The 26411-nt window shown below is 36.2% G+C and overlaps 1 protein-coding gene across 8 annotated transcripts in view; it reads left to right on the plus strand.

The window, feature by feature from the left end:
* Window positions 1-26411, plus strand: part of LOC149803764 (arf-GAP with dual PH domain-containing protein 1-like) — a 97899-nt gene that overhangs the window by 16570 nt on the left and 54918 nt on the right. For 7 of the 8 annotated variants that reach the window (XM_089953537.1, XM_089953544.1, XM_089953536.1 and 4 more), the window contains exons 2-3: window positions 20167-20300; window positions 23235-23326. In XM_089953537.1, the coding sequence (XP_089809663.1) occupies window positions 20167-20300; window positions 23235-23326 (226 nt within the window). Of the gene's footprint in view, window positions 1-9780; window positions 9889-20166; window positions 20301-23234; window positions 23327-26411 lie in introns of those variants that run through there. The other variant, XM_089953542.1, reaches the window with a different exon arrangement.

Consider the following 26411-nt stretch of genomic DNA (forward strand, 5'->3'; position numbering starts at 1 on the left):
AAATTGATCAGCTGAATAATGAGTTTACTACCAGAATATCAAATTTAACCGGCGATGCTACTCCGGGAATAAAGATATCTTCACATGATCCAACACTATCGTCAATGATAGAAGTGAAATCACCGTACGTGGTAGATATTTACCAATCATCGATCAGGAATATATTAGGTTGGCCCGAGGTCGCACCTCTGATAAAACCAAAGAAATCGGATGTTATTATTCCAGGTTGGTATGATGAAACCCTTCCAGAACTACCGGAACCAAAAAAGGAAGATTTTACAACCGACGAAGGATGGTATGGAGATATCAAACACAAACCTTTGATCCACAGCGCCATCAATCTCATGAATAACCACAAATTTAACCTGGTAATGTTCGCTTTCACTTTTATTAACGAAAGAATTCTCTCATGGTTGCCTCTTCCTAAAATCCCCCCAGATGTGAAAATCTTCGACGCTACCCACATTAACAGGATAATAGCCCCCATAGACGGTATCTTGGTAAGAAGAACATTAGACGAGTTTATTCAAGAACACGAATTACAATTAAATTTATTGCGAGGATCATTTCATGAATGCATCCTAAATAAATCTGGTTCATGTAGCGAAATTATAAAACACGTGAAAATTTTAAATCAACTTGCAAATGATATTGAATATTATCATGATATGTTTATTCGGGCGATAGTCGACGATATATCAATTGCCGAATATGTTCTTCCTATCAGCAAATTCGAGTTGATCAAGAACTCGGGTGAGAAACAAAAATTCATGAGAGTATTTGAATTAACCGAGGAAACACTGCCAAATTTCAAATTTCCCAATTCTGATTTTGATGCGATGAGAAAATCCGTCACTGATACCATCGATGATTTATTTCCGAAATTACATGCCTCATGGACCAAAAAAATACATTCAGAATTAATTCTTAAACACAATAACGATCCTGACAAAGGTGGACGACATATATCGCCGTGTATCGTTAATATAACGGAAGTTATCGCGATTTATCTTCACGCGGATGTTGTCGAGGGTAGTTATAATGTTGATTCGTCAGTGTCGAATCAAGCGAATCAAGGATTTATTTTATATTCATTTTCACCTAGCGCATCTCCCGGTTATTTGATAATCAAGGAACCAATGAATCCGTTTTACCTGCGATGTCATAATCGATTTTTGTCAAGAATAAATTTCAAATTAACGGATCAGAAAGGAAATTTACTTGATATACGAGGAGAAACTGTAAGTATCAATCTTTTGGTGAAATCGTGAGAATCTCTGATTTTTAAATCGCAAGTGAGATTTTCCAAATCTGTATCCCAGAAATATTTCTGGGGGAAAAAAATAAATAAAATCCAGGGAAATTTTCAAAATTAATCTTTTTTTTTTGTTTTGCGGAGATATTCAATTATTCTTCGTCACTCTCCGAATCAAATATTATTCGAGTGTAGGAAAATTCGATCCACGAATCAGCATCATAAGAAAATGTTGCGTTATATTTTCCTTCCGCCACTCGTTGTACCGAATGTGAGTCAATAACGAAATGTTTTGCAGCTGCACTCATCGACTCGAAAGCAAGTTCTTCACCTGTTGCTTGATTCACTGATTTAACAGCCCTCGAATAATTAGGAAATCCACGGGCATTACCCCTTGAATTTTGACTCTGCGTCACAACTCGAAGGTTAGATAACTCGTTATTAAGTTTATTACCGTCAATGTGGTCGATAACAAGTCCAATTTCTATCGGTCCCTTGTAGCATTCGTATATGAATCTGTGATTGTAATAACATTCTGTTCTTTCCATTCTTTTATGGACTGTAAATTTGAGATATCCCGAATTACAAATACTACCAACACGATGTTTCGTTCTAGCATTTCTGACGTTACCATCTTCAGATGCCTCGTATCCCATGATCGTAGGATGTGATTTATACTCATGTGTGATTTTCATTGTGGGAATCGCTGATTTCATTTCCATATATGATATTCTCTTTGTTTAAATCGAAATTTGCTTTGAAACGATTAATATAATCTTCTTCGCATTTTATTACCGAGGAGGATCTTTTTTCATAATATCTTCGTAATTCACGATATTTTTTTCCTCCACAAGAGAAACATAATCTTGTTTTTCCTCGAATACCAACTTGGCAAACTAAACATCGTTGTGGTCCTTTGTTACCTCGTCGAATTTCGTATATGTGAGCGCCACAATATTCACCTCTACAGGATTTGTTACATGATTTTGTTGATCCGACTGTTATCCATGAACATTGCTTCATTATATTTAGATATTTGTCTAAAATATAATAATGGATTTATTTGATCTTGATGAGGCAGAATATATCATTCCTGAAGTTGATAGTGCGAAGAAGGAATTTTTTGATGATGGAGCGATTCATGTTTGGTCGACATGGAAAACTAACTTTGTTGATGCTACGATGAATTTGGAGCGAGCGAAAAAGATAATCGAACATATAAAAAACTCACACAAAGAAGAGAGATTTATTTTCGGAATAAAATTTATTGCACAAATGCCCGATGACATTTGGATTATTCGTGATAAACGAGATCCGGTACGTGGCGGTAAGAAAAATGTTGTTCTTGATAAAAATTCGAAACCGGGATTGCTGCTGGGGATTGATGGTCCTTATTATGCTAGGGCGTATCCTTCTAGTGCTGTTGTTTATGGAATTTATCGGCTGAATAATAATCCTGATGTGAAAAATCTACCTGCGATGAGGGAATCGCCGATGATAAATTGTGTAGCTGAGCGAGTTATCGAACATATGAGGAATGCCCGTCGCGGATCTGGTCTGACTCAATTGAGATTGGATAAAATTAATTCATGGGCAAAGACAGTTACTGATGGCGCATCAATCGATGATGTTGCTGCGTTAAGTAAGAAACTTAAATTTCCTATTACGGTTAAAACACTATCGGGTGAAATATTATATTCATCGCCGTATAATTCTCGAGGAACACCAATCGAAATTGTTGATCATAATTCACATGCGTGGAGTCAGTCGGTAATGATATTCCCGCGAGATCGTGTTGTTAAGTTTTATCCCGTGGAATCTGGGAAAGATAGTTCCGATGCAATGTTTAGGTTTATCAAACTATTAGCCAAGTCCGATCCAATATCGATTTGGTTATTTTCTAGCGAAGAAAGATACGATCAGTTTATCCTGCCACGAGGATATATTTACCGTGATGAAATATTACACGAAGCGATGAGAAATATCGCGAAGAAGTATTCATCAAATCCAGATCGATTACTGACAAATTGCTTTACTGTTCCGTCTGTTGCCGCTCACGCCGCGAGAGAAAGAAATTCGTGGAAACCTACAAGAAATGAATTTCTCAATGATATTCAACTTAGCTGTATCGAATACGGCCATGGAGGATTATGGAATACCAAATATTATTTCGAGGATATGATTTCCGTTGATATGAGCGCATGCTATCCTGGAAGTTTCCTTGGGTATGGCGATTGTGCAAATTACTTTGCTAAATTCGGTCATCCCACCAACGAGATGACTAGAGTTGCAATTAACGGACCGTTACCCGATTTTGTAATGACAGGATTCGCTCATGTTACTTCATTCGAACTTGCTGAAAATTTGCATAAAATTTGTTATATTTGGTTTGGTCGGCATTTATCTCAGCGAAGATGGGTCCCTACGGTATTGTTGAGATTTATGTTGGATTCGTCGATGTTGATATCATTGACGGTAAGTGAAGCAATTATATCGTATAGAAAGCAGACCGAGGTGTGGTTGCCGACAGATTGTGAGAACGCGAAAGATATTGGAAGAAAAATAATTGGTAAATTTACTCAAGGAGGATCAGTTGATCATAAACATCGCCACGCTAGGTTATTTATCAATGATGCGGAGATGGATTTTATTATTGCCGATACGGTATCGCGTGGAATATTTTGCAGTAGAGAAAATATTATTATTGATGGAGAAAAATTGGGTACCGTGATCACTTATCTCGATGGAGAGTCAGCGCAGTATACTCATTTAAGATCATCAATGCTCGCTTATGTAAGTATTAATTTGCTGTCGATGATAAATAAATTTTCTGATATCGCGGTAAGGGTTGCAACGGATTCATTTTATATCAATAAGAAATTTCAATGTAGATTGGAAAATTTAATCACCGATGGAGATTGGGGAACCTGGAGAATAAAAAATGAGGATATTCTAGATTATTGTGAGGACGCGGATGTAGAAGATTGCGATAAATTTCATAAAGATAAATGCGATGAAGTATCAACGGCTGCATCTGCGTTTGATCCGATTTCACGAAACAAATTTGTTTATCTTAATGGTCCTGGCGGCAGTGGTAAAACAACACGAGCAATAAACTTATTTTCAAATTCTGATATGATCGTGTTAACTCCAACTCACAGATTAGCGCGAGAAATAAAACAACGTGGCGTTAGTTCTTGTACGTATCATAGTTATTTCAAGTACAGCGGTGGATTGTGGGATTCAGCTCGAATGGGAAATAAATATATCAACAAGATTATAATATTTGATGAAATTTGCACAGTAAATTTAGTTATACTAAAATCATTCCTAAGTTGGTTGGAAGAAAAAAATACTGCAGTAATAATGTGCGGCGATCATGGTCAACCTGATCCTATTGATGGTGAATCTCCTCACAGGTGGCTTAGAAATTTTGTAGATTATTATGAAGAAATTGACGCTGATTATAGATCTAATGATATTTTACTAACCGAATTTAAAAAAATGATTCGGCTGCAACCTAATAAGTTTCAATGCGATGTAATGAGAAAAATAATTGACGAGACTCCGATGGATAATTTTCTAACTTTGTGGCGTCCTGATCATTTGATCGTTGCTAGCAGAAAAATTATTCGCGATGTTATTCAGGAAATATTATTCAAACTTCATTGTGATAAATTTCCAACATTGCAGGTACCATTATGCTATAGGCCCGCTGATACTAGAAAACAAAATATTAATGTTACTTTGCCGTGCGGAGAAGAAAAAATATTAGTTTTGAATGATATTATTTTCGTTGATATTAATCTTGTCAATGATGCAATAAACGCAGAAAGATCGCCGTGGAAACTCGGATACGCAACAACGATTCACTCGTCACAAGGATTAACAGTAGATAGCCAAGTTTGGATTGTCGATGATAGAATTTCCTGGTCAAATTTAGTTTATCTGGCAGTTTCTCGAGTAAGAAAATTATCTCAGTTGGGTAGGATTAAATTTCACATTAACGACGACGGCGGTAATTGAGTATCCCTCGGAATTACTTGTAGTTCCTCTTTGGTAAATCCGCGTTGTGGTGCCGATGAATCTAGAAAATAAATTGCTGGTCTTCCTGATGATCTTGTTACTGCCGATATTTTATGCGTTGTAACACTCCAATTTGGATCGGTTGCTCTTTTTCTGCCACCCTCGGCTTCTCCTTCTTTATACAAATATCTAACCGTGACGCTACCCAGCACCGATGGAATAGTAGAATCTCGCTTTAGTGGTATTTTTGCCTTTGTAATTGCAATTGCGGGTTTCATTGATATTGTTCGTGTTACTTCGTTATTTAGTGCGTTAATCACGTGAGGTAATCTTGTTACCCAATCGCGAGATCGTTTATCTTGAATAAATTCTCTCGCGTACTGATATCCGAATAATCGTTCTGCAAGAGTTTTATTGAATCTCTCAACGATAGCTTGATTGTGATGAACACCTACAATACCGCGACGGATTTTAACATTATTCTTTTTCATCAGTGAAGTAACCGCACCGAGGAATTCTCGTCCTGGATCAACCTGGAGAAGCTTCGGCCATGTTAATGGAGATCGTGAATAAATTTCGCTAAACGCCTTAGCAATATCTGTTGCTGTTTTATTCGATAACGGTTCCGCTTCCTTGTACCTACTTGCAATATCAACAACCGTCAGAACATATTTGTATGTAACTCCGTCAACGGTATCGTAAGGAAGAAACATAAGATCAGCCTGATGGACTTCATTAGGAACACTGACAGAGAAACTCGCATATGATATTTTCTTAGGCGGAGGAAGATATATTTGCCAGACTGCTTGCCTCGATAGCCACGATTCAGCGACAGATTGCTTTACTTTTGCTGCCTTAGCAAGTTTGGCTATTGCTGATTTTCCTCGCCAAAATCCTCGCGGAGAATAATATATTTGCTCCATTATAAATTACCAGCACCTAGTACTAATTTACCTTTCATTGCTCCTTTTATCAACCAAGTTGCCAATTTCTCTTTGAAATTTTTATCAGGAATAGCATCTATTGCGTGAATTAATTTAATATCAGCGAGATGTCTTTGTTGTAAATCTTCGCTGCGATATGCAAGATCGTGATAGTAGCATGCGTTATCGATAGCGTTTACTGGATCCTCGCCAGGATTTGGTTGATTATTATCGTTAAGTCTTATATCTAGCCTTGTACCAGGTCCGCAGTAATTATATCCTGGTAAATGTTTCTCTCCGGGATATTTCGCCCAGGGAGTTCCAGGTAGATTTGTTAAGGAGGTTGCGATGTCTCCTCCGGTTCTACTTTTTTTTTTACAAATCTAAACTTAATTGTCTTGCAAACCGCACATTCTCCCTTGATTGCATTCCTGTTGTTGCGCGTAACGACTTCGATTGGATTTAGCGTGGCAGTTCGAGTGCGACACTTAACACAATATGAATCCATAATATTCTAATAACATGAATGTAATTGATTTTTCAGCCACAAAAAAACGCGAGCAAGTAAAGCACACCGATGCATTACCAAATTCGATAAGAATGATAATCATTGGACCATCCGGTTCTGGAAAAACTCAGTTATTGCTAAATTTGATAATGAGATGGTTGAAATGGGATAAGTTGTATTTAGTTGCGCCGTCCGTAGATGATCAGCGATGTTATAAAGTACTAAAGGAATTTAGCGATAATACTGAGGATGGCACAATAGAATTTATCACGGACATCAATGAATCTCCATCAGTAGAAAATTTAGACGGCGATACTAATAATCTTGTTGTTTTCGATGATGTGATGCTGGATAAGCAAACTAACCCAGCTAGAATATTCTCGCGTGGCCGACACAAGAACACCGATGTGATTTACGTGACACAGCGATATACGCAAATTCCAAAGGTAATTAGAGATAATTGTAATATTTTATCAGTTTTCAATGGCGTTGATACTCACACGCTGAGGAATATTCATCAAACTTGGTGCAACGGCGACATGGATATAAATAAGTTTAAAAATTTCTTCAGTCACGCTCAAGCAACACCACACGGTTTTATCACGATTAATCTTCATGATCCACGTAGTAGGTATCGAGTTGGTCTTGATCAAATTTACTCATAAAATTGCAACCCAAATTCAATTATGGCACAAACAAATTTTACAATACCCCCCCCAAAAAATTGCTGTTTTTTTTTATGCCTAAAAATGCACTTTGGGTTGAAATTTTGCGGATTAATTTACGTAGGAGGCGTTATTTCTGCTTTCTGAGGCTTCTACGGATAAATGTTTGGTAGGAGGGTTAAATTTATCTGAGCCACCTGGTCTGTACGCCCTCCCTGCTGCTTTGGGAGTTCTCTGCAACAATCGGAAGATATATATTATGAAATCTTCTCTCTGCATGAAAGTTGACATGTATGGTGTAAAGTCGCTTACAACAAAGCAAACTATAACTCTGCTTTTTCGGTATTAGCATCGAACCATATTGTTTGTTCGTTGTTTTGTCATATTGGGATTACATTTTAATGAGTTAGGTATTTACAATTTCAAAGTAATGTAAAAACATAATTACTGGTGCACTGATATAAAATGTCCAATGCAATAATGCATAAACAGTAATTGAGTCAAAAGGGAGAGGTAATGTTACAGCAACTCGCAAATGCTAAATTCTTGTCATCATTTGATCAAATTATACACAAATCTAAATTAGGCAGAAACAATAAGAAACAAAATTAAATAAATTACTTTTCAAACAAGTATACTATTTCTTTTTTATACACAAATCTAAATTAGGCAGAAACAATAAGAAACAGGGATCGTCCTGGGCTTCGCCAATGTCGCAAATTGCGATTTTTTTTCCTTATTGGCGACAAAAATATCCCATCTGGCGATTTTTTTGGCGACAGACTTTTTGGTTATTTAATTTGTACATACAATCATAGATTTGGACTGGATAAATTAAAAGGGAGAACGAAAGGAAGCCACAAACTTGACTAAGCAATGCATTGGAATCAATCTGTTACACAAACAATCCTTTGTTCGTATTGACAACCCCATCTTTACAGTGCATTGTTACATCATAATCTGCTTATGCTGACATCTGGGCTGAGTACTGTATGCTGCGATACAGTCAATCATGCTACCGCACTATACCTACAACTGACCGACTTCTGAAGACGTGAATAGAACAGATACAATTAATTGAATGGCTAAATCTTCTGTTGTTTTTTTTTTTTTTTTTACATATACCAGTACAATAGTTTTGCTGAACCTTCATAGAAAACCGATAACCTTTGAAGTACCGACTACTGTGTATAAATACAAAGCAAATGGAAAAATCTCAATCACAATTATGTCTGTCGCCAGTGCAGCATTTTACTCATTGTTCTTTTCCTTTGGCCATCAATCAGTGTTACGGCTGCTGAGACTTAAACTCCGAAACAAGAAATAGCACAAAAAAAACAACCAGTTTTGCATAATTAATAATAATTATTTATTTCTCAAAATACAAGAGTGAAAGAATCTCTAAATTGGGTGTGAATTTATGCTTATATATACGGTCCAATATTGCCAGGTGTTGACTCGTGTAAGTTTCATTCGTGGGAATGGAGATCATATTTTGTTTGTCGAGAAAATTTATACAGCATTCAGTGATCATTCTTGGGATTTAGGAAGCAATTCACTACAAGCTTTGTGAAGCTAGCCATGGGTGGGGGGGGGGGGGGGCTGCTGATAGACTACTGGTGTCACCTGTCAGTGCTGTGGACTGTGAACGTAGATTCAGTAAGATGAACCTCATAAAAACTGACATCAGAAATAAACTCTGCATCTCGTCTCTAGAGAATTTCATGAGAATCAGCACGTACAGATGTGAAAAATTAGACTTTGAAACTGCATTCAACAAGTGGGCAGCCCTAAAATTGCGACGGATCTTCATGTAACACTTTGTAACATTTTGTTAATGCTTGTTGTAATTAAAGAATTAAGTAACCCATCTTTTGTAATTTTCATTGCCTGTTACATTAATAGACTAAATTAACCCTTGGAAAAATGTACACTACTTGTTCTGGCGACACTTTTTGAAAATTGGCGACAAAATATTGAGGTTGGCGATTTTTTTGGCGACAGCTTTTTAAAAGCCAGGACCATCCCTGCAGAAACAAAATTAAATAAATTACTTTTTAAACAAGTATACCATTTCTTTTTAATAATCGTGCATGCTAACCTCAAGATAAGTATATGTGCAATTTTTTCAAAATATAACTTTGCCTAAATAAATGCATTTAGAACTTACCTTGTGCATTTTGAGATGTCTCTGAGTTGTATGTCGGCTTATACGCTTGTCATGCACTTTTTAGTGTTTACACCTGTTCAGTTGGGGGGGGGGGCAGCTTATACGCGAACGGGCTTTAACGCAAGTGTATACGGTAAGAAAAGTATTTTAAAGAAATGTGAGCTCAGAGGATGTCTCTGAAAATATCAGCTGCCTATCCTGTGTTTATATACAAATAACTATAGGTTGCTGGTTGTAGGGACAGCTGTCAGTCATCTGCCATTGCTTATCTGATTATTATTTCACCACAATAGCTAGTGCACCATGGAAGTTATTGAGCCAGTCCCAATAGTAGGAAACATGTAAGTGATTATATTGTAGCTCTTCCTGCTAAATCCGTTAGCCTACACAAATGTACAGATATCAATTTCTTTAGTTGGATTGTCTGAGCCTGGATAGATTTATACCTATACCATAAATAGTCATGTACATATACTTGTATATGCTGAGATTTCTTTTCATTTCCTCACTCTTTCATCTATCATAGATGTTGGGTGATTTAACAGTTTGTAGCTCTACTGGTTAGAGCTTATGGAGTGGTATACATGTATTGTCCATAGGGGTGAAACAATTTATCAATATATTGATGCATCAGAACATTTATAACATTGATACATGAGGTGAATAAGCGATACAAAGATACAATATACAACTTATTTTAATCTTCAGCATTCATGAATAATTATTAGTTAGCCTTTTTATTCTTTGAATTGAGAATGCATCTGAGACAGATGTACCATTTCAGGCACTCATTTTTGTCAGTAAAAAAGAGAAAACTGTTCACAACACCCACTTACATACATGTGACAGAACCAGGATCTAAAAACAAATAGATTTACAAATTTTGACAAGTAAAATGACTTCTAAACCAGTAGGTTTTTTTTATTAGCATATATTTTACATTCTTCAAGATCAAAAACAAAACAAGCGCATTTTTTGCCATAATGCATCTATTCTCTTCGGAGTATAATAAAACAGCAAGTTTTGATTTAGATCCTGATGCTACAGTAATAATTAAAATGTGTCAGTGTATTGTCAGTGAATGAAAAAGTTTTTTTATTTTAAAATTCACTGTAAAGTCTTTAATAACATCCATTAATTTTTAGTTTCTTTCACAGTATCACTGTCTGATGAACACAGATGACATCCACTGTGATTATTAAGCCCCACATTTAACAGACTCTGAATAGTCTGTTCCAGATTTCCCACTGGATCGTTTTGTATTTTGAAAAGAATGGAGAATGTCAACTTTGTATCAGCAAATGCAGGACAACCATGTTCAGCCTAGCAGGAAGTTCAGTGAAAAGATACATAATGTATTTGTGCTTTTATGAATAATTTATCCCAACTATAAAATTAATTATCTTGTAATATATTGTTCACTGTTGGTGTTGTTGTAGGGGTTAAAGCCATTTTTCAGCACACGATAGGCTCTACATGGTGGCCGTTAATAATGGTGGAGGAAGAACCCGGGAAAACCCAGGAAAGAACCACCGACCCATGAGAAGCTACTGGCAAGCTTTCTCACATACCCACATTGGCTGAATCCAAGACTTGAACCCACACAGACAGAGGTGAGATGGCAGTGATCCGTAATGGAGAGCATTTTAGACCACTCGGCCACTCTGAGCCCCCTATTGTTAACTGATATATTTTATTTGGAGATTGAACATTATTTATATGCATGAAAACTTAAAATAGTTGATGAAATGCAAAATATGCATACTTTTGAAACACAGCACAAACTCAGGACTTCACTACTCACCTGCACATTCTTTAGACCACTTGTCCACTCAGGGGCCCCCTGCCCAAGCAGCCTAGGACAAGAGGAAACTATTGCTGAGCCAGAATTTTATATTGATTAAAGAAAGAAATATCCTCAGTTTTGCTAGTGTTTATGAAAATTTAAATTATTTTCATGACAGGTGGAAAATTTATGGATTTTTCCAGCACTGGAAAAAAATCATCCTTATGCATGTAGTTACAAAGAGGTTGGAAAGTTGTGGCTAGTCTTCTCAGGTACATTTAATTTTAAGGTAGATTCTAATTTCTACTCTGATACATTAGATTTTATGTTGGATTCAGTATTCATCCTTTAGTCTCCATGTGCAAACATTTTGTACTGCAGATGCCTACAGCTTTTGAACATTCATGTTGCACCAGGCTTTTTATCTGCACAAATATAGGGCCTGTGCAGTAATCTTGTTTAACTTTGTTGTACTATGACTATGTGTTAGCACATATCTCAGCTATAGACTGTTTAGTCCCTTAACCCCAACTGTCTGATGAGGTTTTATATAATCAATCTGAGACTAAGTTGGGTAGAGCTATGGATTGTCTCCATTCAGTCATAAGCCAGTACTGGCTGGTAGATTACAGGTAGAACTGCTTTTCACAGTTACTGTATGTACTCATTGACAAGTCACCTTCAGTCCTATAGCTCAGAAATCTGTACATATCCATAATTTTATCATCAGCATTATCCATGATATTATCCAATTGGGAGTCATAGTTTGTCCATTTCAAGGAGTGATTTACTTAATATTTATCCATATGGCTCCTTAACTCATTCAGCCCTAATCCTGCCTATAGGCGTGATACAGCAGTACCCTACTTTCGAGCTCAGTAGCATCAAGGTCATTTAAGGTACACCAAAGTGGGTGGTAATACAATAATGCAGACAGATGTAGCTCTACACAATGATACCAGATAATCAAGACTTCCTACTTGCATTACAAAATGCAGTGGCGAAAACATATCCTTTCAGACGATATTTTTTACACCAAAAATTCACCTGTTGTCGGAATCGGATTTATGTCTGGATTTGACACTTTTTTTGCCCTGTGATCTAAAATAGACTGCCTGAACTGCACACAGACACGGGGACCTATGCAGAAAGGATAAGTTGGGTGCTGGGAGTAGGAAGTAGCCAGGAGTCGAAAATGATGCGTCCAATAAGCAAAAAATACCTCCAAATATTTCCCTTCTGCACATGCTGAAGCCAAATAGCCAATGAAAAATCGTTTTTAGCACAACAAGGCATCAGTCTAAGTGAAAAACTCTTAGAAGCAGATGTGTTTGGATGTATTTAGAATTAACCTCCAAAATGCATTTCCTACCCCCATTTCAGGCAAAAATGATAAAAGTCTCTGAGGCCATATGAGTTAAAATTCAGTGGGAAAAAAACGGGGCAATGGTTGCAGATCATAGAGTTTGATGATTGGTACTGATCACATGCTTTCTGTCTCTGGCAGTCAGATACTGGGTAAGAGCCTTTGGACTGGGCACTTGTTTTTGACCACTGTTATACAGAGTCAGAGATTGAGTTTTTAAATTGATTATACAGAGATGACTTCATTGTGTAGTATTGTTTGAAGCCAAATAGTTACTTGAAAAGAGTAGTCTGTGTTTGCATTTAAATGACAAAATGTATGTTATGATCACTGTATTAGAAGTTACTGACAAATGAAGTGATCTTTTCTCCCCGGATATGATTTTACCAAATTATCACAAGGAAGGTCCTAAGGAAGATTCAGAGAAGGATTTGGGTTTTTTTTAAATGTAGCTTAAACAATTTGTTAGTCATATCGCTATGATGTCTGCAGTGTGGCAGTTTATAGTGATGTCTAGCCCATGGGCATCATGCCACAGATATGTAGCATGATGACCCACCCAGACACATTATCATGACACCAGGCCGACCAGTCCTAACACTAACCTCTTAATACCGAGCAGCTGTTAGTACCATTTTTATAAGTCTGTGGTATGACGTTGGGGGGGGATTGAATCCATGACCTCCCGCATCCGAGATGGACGCAACGTAATTGGCAACATTTGGATAGATTTTTATTACATGTTTCCCAGGTATATATTGTGGCTAGCTAGTGTTTTGCATAACATAAACAGTAGAGGTGTAATAATTATATACATGCAATATGTTCTGCCAAAAAATATACTGCATTGATATATAAACTACTGGCGGAATATCCTAAAGAGAGACATGAAATCACCAATTTTGCTGAAATTCCATAAAAGATTATGGCAGAAATGTGTTGATATTCAGAGAGGCATGAAAATAGGAATATATATAGTAGTTAATAGAAAGGTGGTGGCTGAGGCCAAAATAAGGCAATATCTAGTGTTTCAAGGAACCTTTGCTTCTTTTTTTTTGTCCCTTGTGAGGCTACAGAGCTAAGAGACGGTACAAACAATGATTATCCTAACTAGTTTTCATAGCTCTTGTAATAGTATTCATTCCTTGTACGTTTCAGTTAATCCTTGACTCGCAAGCTGCTGTACTAAAAGTGAGACTAAGGCCAAAATAAATAAATAAATAAATGTATTTCTGGTCAGCCAACCATCGTTTTTTTGTTGCTGACCCTTGCCCCCACCCCAGGTAGAATAAAAATAAAAATAAAATTCCATAATTGATTTGTGTATCAAATTGAGCTGGTTTCACCAGTACTTGAAGCACTTTGTACATTATATATACTAATTATTTTAATATGTAATGCTTAAATAAATAAAAATATTAAAAAAAGAATTTAATTTTGAAAAATCAAGAAATTGATTTGTGCATCTAATTGAGCCAGTTCAGCCCAGTAATTGAAGCACTTAGCACATTATATATACTAATTATGATAATATATATAACATTTAAAAGAAAACAGAAAAAAGGAAAAAACTACCCTAATTTTAAAACCAGTGTAATAGGAAACATATTTTGGTGGTGGTTGGGGCCTGATATAGATGACTGTCATTAGAAGAAGAGAGCATAGAATATATTTATTTTAATTTTGTGTCAGTTTTCAGCTTGATAAATTTAAATCAAAATTTTGTTAGAACTTTTTTTTTTTTTTTTTTTACATATATCCACCTGACTGCAGAATTGACTCTTGATGATTTTGGCATCTAATTGTGCACTGATGAAGGTGGGGGTTTGCTAAATGTTAGTTTGCCATCCCTACCAGAGGTTAATATAGCATGCAGTTTCACCCTATTGCACACAATGCTGCAAATATCACTATATTATACAACTTTTGATCAGTCTAGCTTATTGTATTTCTGTAATTTCATTTCTTTTTAAGGCTGGAACATACTATCAGAATAATTTATATGACTGGTAATCTTGGTTCTCAGAACATTTATATAAAATTAAGTAATGCTCAGCAATCCCTTGGGTTCTACACCTACTTCAGGCTACAAGAAGGAAGTGCATAGGCAATAATGCCAATAAAAGGTCTCAGATAAATTAGGAATATCTCTGAAACTGGCAAAATTTCAACATGGATTCACACTCACAGTTTTTTGAAATGCTAAACACATATGCTCTAAGGGATGTTCTAACATTATTTTTCTTGCCTGATTTTGTAGTTGTAATTGTTAGTCTGTCAAGGAGATACTGTTTTGTGGTATATTAAAGACGGATAAAGACAAATTTTTCTAATGCAAAATGCAGCTATGATGTTAGTGGGACAAGTTACTCTTGAAAACATATATTTGTGATGGCTTCCATTTTTAGTTCAAGTTATCACATCAAACATGTATGCACCAACCTGTGTTAAATAATCTTCCTCCATTTTTCTATCACCAGATATTAATGCTATTTCTTGTAGGAGCCATAGATAAAGCCAGTTTGTATAGTCTTGTTTACACTTCTTACTAATGTTTACAGTCCACACAATTTATGACAGATTGTCAGATATCATATTGTTTTTCTTTTTATTAACCGTTATCCAAATTTCTATGTTGTTATCAGGTAAAATCTTGATTAAAATGAATATAATTTAAGTTTCGTCATTTCTAACAGCAAAAATAAAGTGAAAAAAATGTTATTTTAAGATTTGTACTTAACCTAATACAGTAGTTTGTCAAATTTTATTTCTTTGCATGAATGTTTTACTAATTATAGAAAAGTTTTTAGAAGCTTTTATCAGTAATATAGTTTGAAATATGAATCAGATATTGTGATTAATTTTATCCTGGTTTGTAAGAGAATTATGAAGTATGCGTCAAAGAGAGAAGGAGAGAGAGTGAGTGAGTTGAAATGATCCCTGATCTAAAGACATGAATCTGCATCACATCCCACTGTATACAGTGTGACATTATTCCAAGGCTTGATGAGCTGATACACAGGGATAACATTATTCCAAAGCTTGATGAGCTGACACACAGGTATAACATTATTCCAAGGCTTGATGAGCTGATACACAGGGATAACATTATTCCAAGGCTTGATGAGCTGATACACAGGTATAACATTATTCCAAGGCTTGATGAGCTGATACACAGGGATAACATTATTCCAAGGCTTGATGTGCTGACACAGGGATAACATTATTCCAAGGCTTGATGAGCTGATACACAGGGATAACATTATTCCAAGGTGTGATGAGCTGATACACAGGGATAACATTATTCCAAGGCTTGATGTGCTGATACACAGGGATAACATTATTCCAAGGCTTGATGAGCTGATACACAGGGATACCATTATTCCAAGGTTTGATGAGCTGACACACAGGGATACCATTATTGCAAGGCTTGATGAGCTGATACACAGGGATAACATTATTCCAAGGCTTGATGTTCTGATACACAGAGATAACATTATTCCAAGGCTTGATGAGCTGATACACAGGGATAACATTATTCCAAGGCCTGATGAGCTGATACACAGGGAGAGGGAGTTTAAGAATGAATGACTGATGGATTTTCAAAAATACATTTGTCCTTCAGTGCAGATGAAACAAAATTGAAATTAAACCCCAGTTAAAACTTCACACTTGGTATTGCAATAAATATAAAATAAGTATGGAAGGTTTTATATTATGCAAAGGATTGTATAAATAACACATTGACCTTCTTGTTTATAATAGTGAATTCTGCTGGTTTCAAATGCAGGCATACACACACATTGTTCTTTGCCTGATATTTTTGGTCATTGTTTTGGCCTTTTTTTGGGTCATCGTGTTACTGTTTATCTCGTCATTATTATTGTCACCATCCTCTGTAGTATTAGTTTCTCTTAGACATAAAAAATTTGTGGTTATCTTTGTGCAATGCTTGTACAAAGTTGCAACAGATTTTCTTACTCTTAAATCTTGTGCAAAATTTGCATGTAAACTTAAGTCAACCATTGCATTTATTCATATAGGAATGACACTGCTCCAGTGGCGTAGTGGTTGGAGCATCCGCCTCAGATGTGGGAGGTTGTGGGTTCAAACCCCGGCCAAGTTGCGCCAAAGACTTATAAAAATGGTGCTAACAGCTGCCTCACTAGGCACTCAGCATTAAGAGGTTAGTGTTAGGACTGGTCGGCCTTGTGTCAGGATAATGTGATTGGGTGGGACATCATGCTACATGTCTGTGGCATGATACCCCAGTGCTAGACATCACTATAAACTGCCACACTGCAGACGTCATAGTGATATGACTGATCTTTTTTGAAGCTACTTCAAAAATCCAAATCTCTCACACACACACAGAGGAATGCTTGTAAGTGCTGTTCTTTTTGGGTACCTTTTCATATGGAGAAGTCATTGCCATGTGTAGGTGCAAAGAACAGGACAAATCCACCTCTCCATCATTACATAACATGCAAAACATTTTGCCATATAAAAGGACATTTTCAAGAAGTTTTCAGTCACCAAGTTGCAGCCTGAAGGGAACAACTGATACAAGTGCAGAGCTACTGTTGATTTTACTGCTTTTTAAACACTAGATAAATCACTAAGATGCTGGAACTAAGAACTGGAGAAATGTACCTCTTGCTCCACAGATACACAAGTGCAATTATTTGCGATATGATAGCACATTTGTGAGAGGGTCCAATTGCTTAGTTGCTGCCAAAAGGTAATCCTGACATGAGCGTAGAGCTGCTCGTTTTGGTTTCCTTTCTCCAGTGTTGAAATCTCTTCCGCATGCAGGAGCTGAGAATGGGAGGAACCAGCACCATTTTTGCATTTTACCTGTTTGGGAGCAGAGATACACACAACAATACAACTATCAGTGCACTTTCCCATTACACAAGTGCATCTGTTCTTCTAGGCAACCCTGACTACTCTAGAGGTCTATTGCTTGAAAGGAACACCAACTTTGGGGTCTACTCCATGTATAAATGGTGCCTAATTTCTGCTCCCATCTATTGTGTAGACTGCTTCGGTGGCCTAGTGGTTAGGGCAACTGCCTCAGATGTGGGAGATTGTTTGTTCGAACCCTGGCTGAGTCTTACCAAAGACTTATAATGATGACACTTACAGCCACCTTGCTATGCACTCCTCAGTATTAAGAGGTTATTGGTAGGACTGGTTGATCTGGTGTCAAGATAATGTGACTGAGTGGGACATGATGCTGCATGTCTGTGGCATGATTCCCCAGTGCTAGACACCACTATAAACTGCCACACTGCAAATTGTTACAGCTATATTAAAAATTCATATCATACACCCCCACCCCCCCCCAAACTATTACGATATTGTGTCCTTCCACTCAGCAGTACTTTGCCCCTTTTGTTATGCTCATTTATTTTTCCCTGTCTGGGAATATTTTCAGTTTCTGTTAAATCAATAAATTGCAAAGGAATTGTCATCAGTAACAAAATCAGATATGCAGAATCTTGTAAAACAGGCATGATATACATATATGCAGGAAATCCTAGTAACCTTACATCACACTTGCAGTGTCAACAAAGCTACATGTATACAGACAGATATGAGAATACTAATAGAGCATGTCATGTTACATAACTATATAACTTATATTGTATGTAATATACCCAGCCTGACTGTATGATATACATTGTGGTATTTATTTTATTGCCACCCAAGTATCCTGATATGTATCATAGTTTGACTAAGCCAGGCCCCAAAGTCATGTCATTGCAAGGGAAACGTTGATCGTATGATTTGCATCAATGTTTGTAATATAGCTTTTGAACCACTGATATTTTAATTTTAAAAAATGTTAAGCAGATTATTGTGTTATGACTCTATGCTCTTAAACTAAATAACAGAAAAGAGCAAAAACCAGCAAGGTTAGTAAAATTGAACAAATAAGTTATTTCCTTGCAAAGTGAAAATTTAAAAAGAACTTACAGTATTGTGAATTACATCCCAAATAGTAATAATAATACTATTAATAATAATAATGCTTTATTTATAGGGGGTGACTCATTAGTCAAGGACTATTCTCCCATGAGGCCTAAAAGTTCTATCACAAGTCCAAAAGTATGGAATATTCTGGATGAATTCCAGTGGTGTTCCAAATGAATTCTAGTGTTGAATTTGCTGATATACCAGTATCCAAGAATAGTGTTGATGTGCTAACAGTTTTGACAAATCACGTTGATATAATCCAAAATGTCTCTACCTAAATGAATTTCTAATAATGCCAAAATAGTGTTTTAGTATTAATAAGCACTTTGTAATTCCAATGATAACTTTGAATAAATAAATCTTCACAAATTAAAACTGAACACAACTTAAATACTGATTCAACCTCAGATGTTACAATATGAATGAGTAATTCTAATATAAACAACTTTAATATAAAAAACTAAGACACAAAAAGAAGACAATGATTAGAATCAGAAGTTTATTTGTTGAACATTCTAACCTGTCAACAAGATCAGGCATAAGGAGTTCCTGAGGGAAAAACCAGTGTCCTGAAATTGAGTACAAGTAAACATGCTTACTTACAAATAATATTATTCTTACAATTTAAGCTACAATCATAGACAAAAATTAGCTATATAACATGTTGTTTACAAGAAAAAGACAGATAGGCCCAACTCTTACCCTCAGTTATGAACAATGGTCAATCACATGATACAAAAATTAAATATAACAACTGGTATATGTGTATCAATTGTATGTCACATACCATTAATGTAACCCCTGCCTCAACATCACAGCAGAAGAAAATGTAATTCTGTTACTTTTATCCTTGTGTAAAGAATTTAACCACTGAAGATATTTGAATGAAATTCAGCCAGTTATTTAATGTAACGATAGTGTCACATACCATAGCTATCATTATGTCCCTTGCCTCCAAATAAATTTAAAATAAAGGGAATGTGTAACTCATGAATTGTGTCCTTATCAGAAGCAGAACTTTGAAACTGTTCAATATATTTTAATGAATCTTTGACCATTTATATATCATAATGAAACGGTACTTTACATGTCAGGGCCACACCCTACCTCAAACCAAGTCACTGCATGAGATAATTTTTTGTGTGACCTCTATCTGTGTATGTGTTTAATTAAATTTGAGCCTTTTATATATCTTGACAATGTTTTGCATATTCACACTCATACTTCTTCTCTCTTCAATGTCACAACAGCAGATAATTTAAATATGTGGCCTGTTTCCTTATGCAGGCTGCCATTTTTTAACACATAAAGATATTTTAGGGAAACTTTACTCAGGCCTACACATCATCATACTGTAGACAAGTCCATAGCTTAAAGGTCATGGTAATTAGGGAAAAGGCCATGATGTGACCATATAAAGTTTTGTTTATTGTACTTTTTTTCTCTTTATTCCATACATCTACTTTTCTTTTTCTTGTTTTACAGAGCCTGAATGGGCCTCATGTAACCTTGGTATCTTCTTGTGTCAGGTGTGTGCCGGCATCCACCGTGGTCTAGGCACTGACATCAGTCGTGTAAAGTCCACTAGACTGGATAACTGGGATGATGATCAAGTAAAGGTACATAAAATTAGAACATTTATGTCTATACCACCATGAAAACATTTTGCTCATTTAAGTTAAAAGTGTTGCATGTAAAATTTTGTTTTTTGCCTTTAGCAGTGCACTTTATTGTTGTTGTTGTTGTAAGGGTTTAACGCCATTATTCAGCACAAGATATGCTATACATGGCAGCCAGTATTAATGGTGGAGGAAGAACCCGGGAAGTCCCCAGAAAGAACCACCAACCCTTGAGAAGCAACAGGCCAGCTTTCTCACATACCCACATTGGCCAAATCTGAGACTCGAACCCACGCAGACAGAGGTGAGATGGCAGTGATCCATAACAGAGAGCGCTTTCAGCCACTTGGCCCCCCCCCCCTTTACTGCAATATTGCTTCAGCCGACTTGTCTACATTTAGATGTTAGATGTACATGCAATTAGATATTCACAGTGTTGTCCCATGTCCCCTGAAAAAAATCAGAGTGTGCCTTCAACTTTTTATTTGTGGCTCCCATGTCTCTGTAGTGCTAGCAGTGTCCAAAGTTACAAAATGTGATGTAAAATGACAATTAATATCTATTTTAAAACAATGTATCTGGCAATGAAAACATTCAAATTTTGTTATAATTGGAAAGGTTGCAATGTAAAGAGTTAAGTTGCTGTTTTGTGAAATATTTTCAAGGTTAAAATTAACCCTATGGCAAGAAAGATTTCATTTATTTTGAGGTTTAAAAAAAGAGAGTAAATTCATGCCAAAAAAAAGAGTAAATTGATGCAAATACACAACTAAATGATTTGTTACTTTGCAAAGGAAAATGGTGCCAGTCTGATATACAGTACATCCATCATGGCAGCCATTTTGAAAATCTCGTTGCTATTACGCCTAAGATGGCACTCTACAATTTCGTATTTTGCATAGTGTTAGATTTTTAAAGATAATTTCCCAGGTTTTCCTCACTGGTTATACTGGCTATTTAAAAAAGACTTGCTTAGGTATTATTAACATTATTATTTTATGTAAGGACAGCTTAGTCTTACTTATGATGTGCACCAGTCAAAAAACTGTTAGCTCTTTTTGGTCATTTTCACTTCCTGGACCTCAGAATTGTATTTTTAAAAAAGCCAATCATTTTGTTTCATATTTTGTATATTTGGTAATTCATGAATTGCTCTTTTAGAAGCTGGTATACTTTAAACTAATTACAGGCTGATCTTTGGAGCACACAGGAGTAGTCATTTTGGCTAGCTGTGTGCTTTGATCATGTAAAGATTCCACAAGTACAGTATCCTAAGAAATTTAATCACAGTACATCAAAAGTAACATAGTGGTATGCCTAAATTCTCTGGACTGAGAAATGTTGCAATTGCAAACAACTTCATCTTACACAATTCACTCTGTCAGAAGTTCATAATATCTGTAGAATGCCCCCTAAATGTAAAGTGAAATCAACATATGGTTGTCACCAGAAGAGTTCTCTTTATGGCATTTGGTTGGTCTCTAATGAAAATGATGCTGATCAGGATTGGTTTGCATCCATGACACATGATTGTAAAAATCAGATAAAATTGACATTTCTGTGCAAAAGATGTAATCTCTGCTAAAGTTAGGAATGCCTGGACTCTCATTTAAGCTGAGATGTTGATTCTTACCAGCTTTGGAGTATGTAGTTGGTGTATATAATATAGTTTTCTATCATTCCAATTAATGTTGCTACATGAGATTGAATGATGTATTATCAGAGACTGTACACAATTTATGCTGTGATCAGGTTTTTTCAAGTGTTTCAACTCTGGATTTTTCTTTCTATCATGGATATCCCTGATTTTTTTAAAAATTCTTACTTGAAATTCCCTTTTGGAAATAGATTGAGCGGTTTGGTAGTAGCAGATGCTTGACTTGTTGACATTCTGAAACCAGGTCATCCAGTTTTCTCTCCTTTGTTAGTATCTCTTCTAATCACCATAGGTGTAGAAGAACTTGATAGAAGTGCTCATACATGTTAAATAGATGCTCATGCTTTATTAGATGAGACACAGTCTGTTTGGGAACATGGAATGAATTTTGTTAACAATTATAGGATCACTTAATAACCTCCACAGTTAAGGCTGCAACATTGTAGCTAATCATAATCTATGCCTTATTATTCTGTTGATCAGTTTGAATGATTGACATCGACACTAATGATGCTTGTGTATCATATATGTTAAACTGTGTGTTGACTCCCATTTCCTTGTATTATTTACATAGAACAAGTCTACGGGATGTGTTGTTGGAGATTTTTCATTTTAGTTGTACTTTCATGTGACAGCCATGTTTGAACATTCAGTGCTGTTTTAAAACTTATGGATGGACATATGAGTGATTTGACTGTATAGTAGAAGTACAGCCTGGTCATTGTATTTTACTGGCAAGTATATTTTAAAAAAACTCGTTTTGAAATATGCGCTTATAGAGTATGGATTTTTATTTTCATGTTCTGCTTTCAGTTTTACTTTACTTTTTTATGACATATTGAGAGGCACCAGCTAAAAGCACATTATTCTGGCTCCCCACCTTTTTTTTCTAGATTGACCCTCCTTTTTTCAACTTTAAGGGGCACAGTACCCAAATTGACTAAATCCAATATGTAACCCTGTCTGATATCTAATATACATTGTGGTGGTCATCTTTAAAATCTTTTTATTGCCACTCATTTAGAATAAATTGCCATATCAGAATAGGGTTTTCATCTAAAGACTTCTTGTGATATGTACTTTGATCTTAAATGACAATAGTATCTTGCATCCAGTATGGCTGCGACTATGGCCAGCTTGAAAATCTTGTTGCTCCTTTTGAATGGATATTCATGAGACAATGGGTTTTCACCAAAAGACTTATAATTTTGTCTAGTTGATCCTAAATGAAATTGGTACTGACTTGAAACCAATGTGGCTGTTTATTTTACTTTCAGAGAATGGCAGAAATAGGAAATGAAGTAGCAAACAGTAAATATGAACGATTCTTACCAATGTTCTACAAAAGGCCAACAAAAGAAGATGTAGAGTAAGTACATTGTTCTAAATTAATTCATGTTTTCCTTCATTAACCATAGAGTTATATGAATACTATTGTTCAGTCCAGCTCTCTAGTATTTATAAACTACAATTTTAGTATGTGGTTTTCAGATGTCTCACCGCTCAGATTATTTTCTCTTATTTCACATTTTCTGTTCCTCTTTTTTCTGTCAATCCATATATATGTACTATATCTTAAACCAAAACCCATTTCTCTGTCAATCAGTATATATGTACTTAATCATAAATTCGGTGTTTCCTTTTAATGCACATTTGTGCATCAGGGACATGTACTGGAGAAAATTGATGCACACATTTTGTTGCTATGTGTTTTTTGATGTAAAGGATTCGCATGTATCCCTGCGTCATATGTTCCCTGCATTGCACTCTGCAATTTGTTTAGTGGAGTGCAACACAGGGGGCATACAAAACAGGGAACCAGACTAGCATAGATAATGTTATGATGGAGTAGCTTCCCCATATCTCTCGAGCTCTTGCACGATTTCCATTGAGCTCATCAAGATGTCATCCAGATGTTTAACATCAGTGCTTGTTTCACTAGAAAGTGATCACCAAATTAAAAAGTCTTGCACAAAAAATCATTAGCGAAGAAAGTGAAAGAAGCAAAAGAGTAATTGTGGATCAAACTTTAATGAAAAATGGAGAAAATAATTCCCTTGACTGAAATATGGCACATCCATTAGGATTACTGGTGTGACTTGTGATTGCAAGGTTGTAAAGACTGCAAAAGTGAATAATCCTTCGTGATAGGGTTTAAGAATTTTTTAAAAATCTGCCCTTGTTTGCCACAAGATATCTGGAGAACACATTGTCACCCAAGACCTTCTTTCACAGCAAAGAAATCAGTAAACTTGCTTAGACAAGTGTGTTATTTGCATTACAAAGTCAGGGAGTCATTGCAGATTTTACTTGCTGCAAAAAAAGGAGGATCTTAAAGTTCAAGTTTAACTTATTAGAAAGAAGATTGATCATTAGCCTTTTTGAATTTTGGATAAATGTGTTCTAGGATGAAGTACAATGAAACCAATGATAGTACACATTTATGACAGGCAGTAAATTAACTGCCATTTGATTAAAAAGATTTAATTTGCTTTTTGTATTGGTTTATATGTGATGTGTTGGTCTATAATATTACTACAAAAAGATTATAAGGAGACTGTTAAAAGTACAACTTTAAACTAAAAGAAAAATGAACTAATAAAATTATTCTTTGAATGGACAATACATTTGTTTGTTAATTGTGCATGTTGGTTTATTTGTATTTTTAGAGAGAGAGAGAGAAGAGAGTATGTTGTACAAGCTGCAATATCCTATTTCAAGCTGAAAAAGTATGAGAAGATAAAAATTTGTCAATACATTTATGACCCCCACATTTTGTATTTGACCCCCAGATCTGACACCAAGTGTTTTTTTCACCCTCAGTTTTACACCTGTGAGGGATAAACTGCATAAACCAACACCCATTTCTCTGTCAATCCATCTATATGTACTATATCATAAACTAACACCCATTTCCCTTACATCATATGATTGTCTAACAGTTTCCAAATGAAGGGGAGCACTGAGTGGCTGAGTGGTCTAAAACTCTCACCATTATGGATCACTGCCATCTCACCTGTCTGCGTGTGTTCAAGTCTCGGGCTTGGCCATTGTGGGTACATGAGAGAGCTTGCCAGTAGTTTCTCGTGGATTGGTGGTTCTTTCCAGGGTTTTTCCGGGTTCTTCCTCCACCATTTACACTGGTCACCATGTAAAGCTTGTGCTGAAAAATGGCATTAATCCCTACAACAACAACAACTAAATGAAGGATGGGCCCTACAGACCATCCAGTAACTAAATGATGCTGACTTAAAAGTTTAGAAGAATATGACCCTGTTCACAAAATTGTCCTTACCTTTATATATTTTCCGAATTCCTCCTCCCCAACTCAATGTAAATTTTAAACCTGATAATGGTAACTGTTGATTCTGTTTTTCCATTCATCCTGCCCAATCTAACCTTACACAACATCTTTATCTATTTATCACACTAAATTCTTTTTGGTCATAGTCATTTTCTGGTGCAAAGCACAAGAATTTATCTTCATTATCTGATAAAGTTCTGAAATCCTCCATCATCATTTAGTTATTGTGAAAACATGATGTGGTCATTGTAAATATCATGTAACTCTGATTCAATATCCCTATTGACATAAGTGGGTGCTTATGTGAAGACTGATCATGGGCTGAGTAACACTTTGATAATACAAATGTGGATATGTGAGAAAGCTCGCCGGTAGCTTCTCGTGGGTCAGTGGTTCTTTCCGGGGTTTTCCCGGTTCTTCTTCCACCATTAATACTGGCCGCCATGTATAGCCTATCTTGTGCTGAAAAATGGCGTTAAACCCTATAAAACAACAACAACAACTTTGATAATACAGTCTGTGAAATGTATTAAAGGAAGCAACTGAACAAGTGTCATTGTTGTTTTTGTTGTTGGGTTTAATGCCATTTTTCAGCACACGATATGCTATGCATGGTGGCCAGTATTAATGGTGGAGGAAGAACCCGGGAAGAACCACCGACCCACAAGAAGCTACCAGCAAGCTTTCTCACATACCTGCATTGGCCGAATCCTAGACTTGAACCCACGCAGACCGAGGTGAGATGGCAGTGATCCCTAACGGAGAGCGCTTTAGACCACTCGGCCACTTGGGGCCCCTGAAAAGTGTCAGTTGTGCAGCAAGGTCACAGAGTTCAAATAATCAAACCCTGTTAATTGCCACTGATCGAGCAATAAGCTTGCAGCTTGATCAAAGGGTTCTCACTTTTTAAAACAGTGATGGTGCTATCTTTGCAAAATAAGGAATGAAGTTCATACATGCACAGGACATTGTAGAACTCTCCTTGGCACAGAACAAGTGTTAACTTCATAGTCTCAGTTGAAATCCCCTGCTTCTTCCCACCAGTCTGGCTCTGTTTTAGAGAAGGAGGAAGCTAGGACATTTGATAAGGTGGTCAGTGAAGTCTAGTTCCTCGTTTTCCCCATACTTGTATCATAAGCATACATGCCAA

The sequence above is a fragment of the Sinohyriopsis cumingii genome, chromosome 3 (genome assembly GCF_028554795.1).
Source record: "Sinohyriopsis cumingii isolate HCF-2022 chromosome 3, ASM2855479v2, whole genome shotgun sequence".
Classification (NCBI taxonomy): domain Eukaryota; kingdom Metazoa; phylum Mollusca; class Bivalvia; order Unionida; family Unionidae; genus Sinohyriopsis; species Sinohyriopsis cumingii.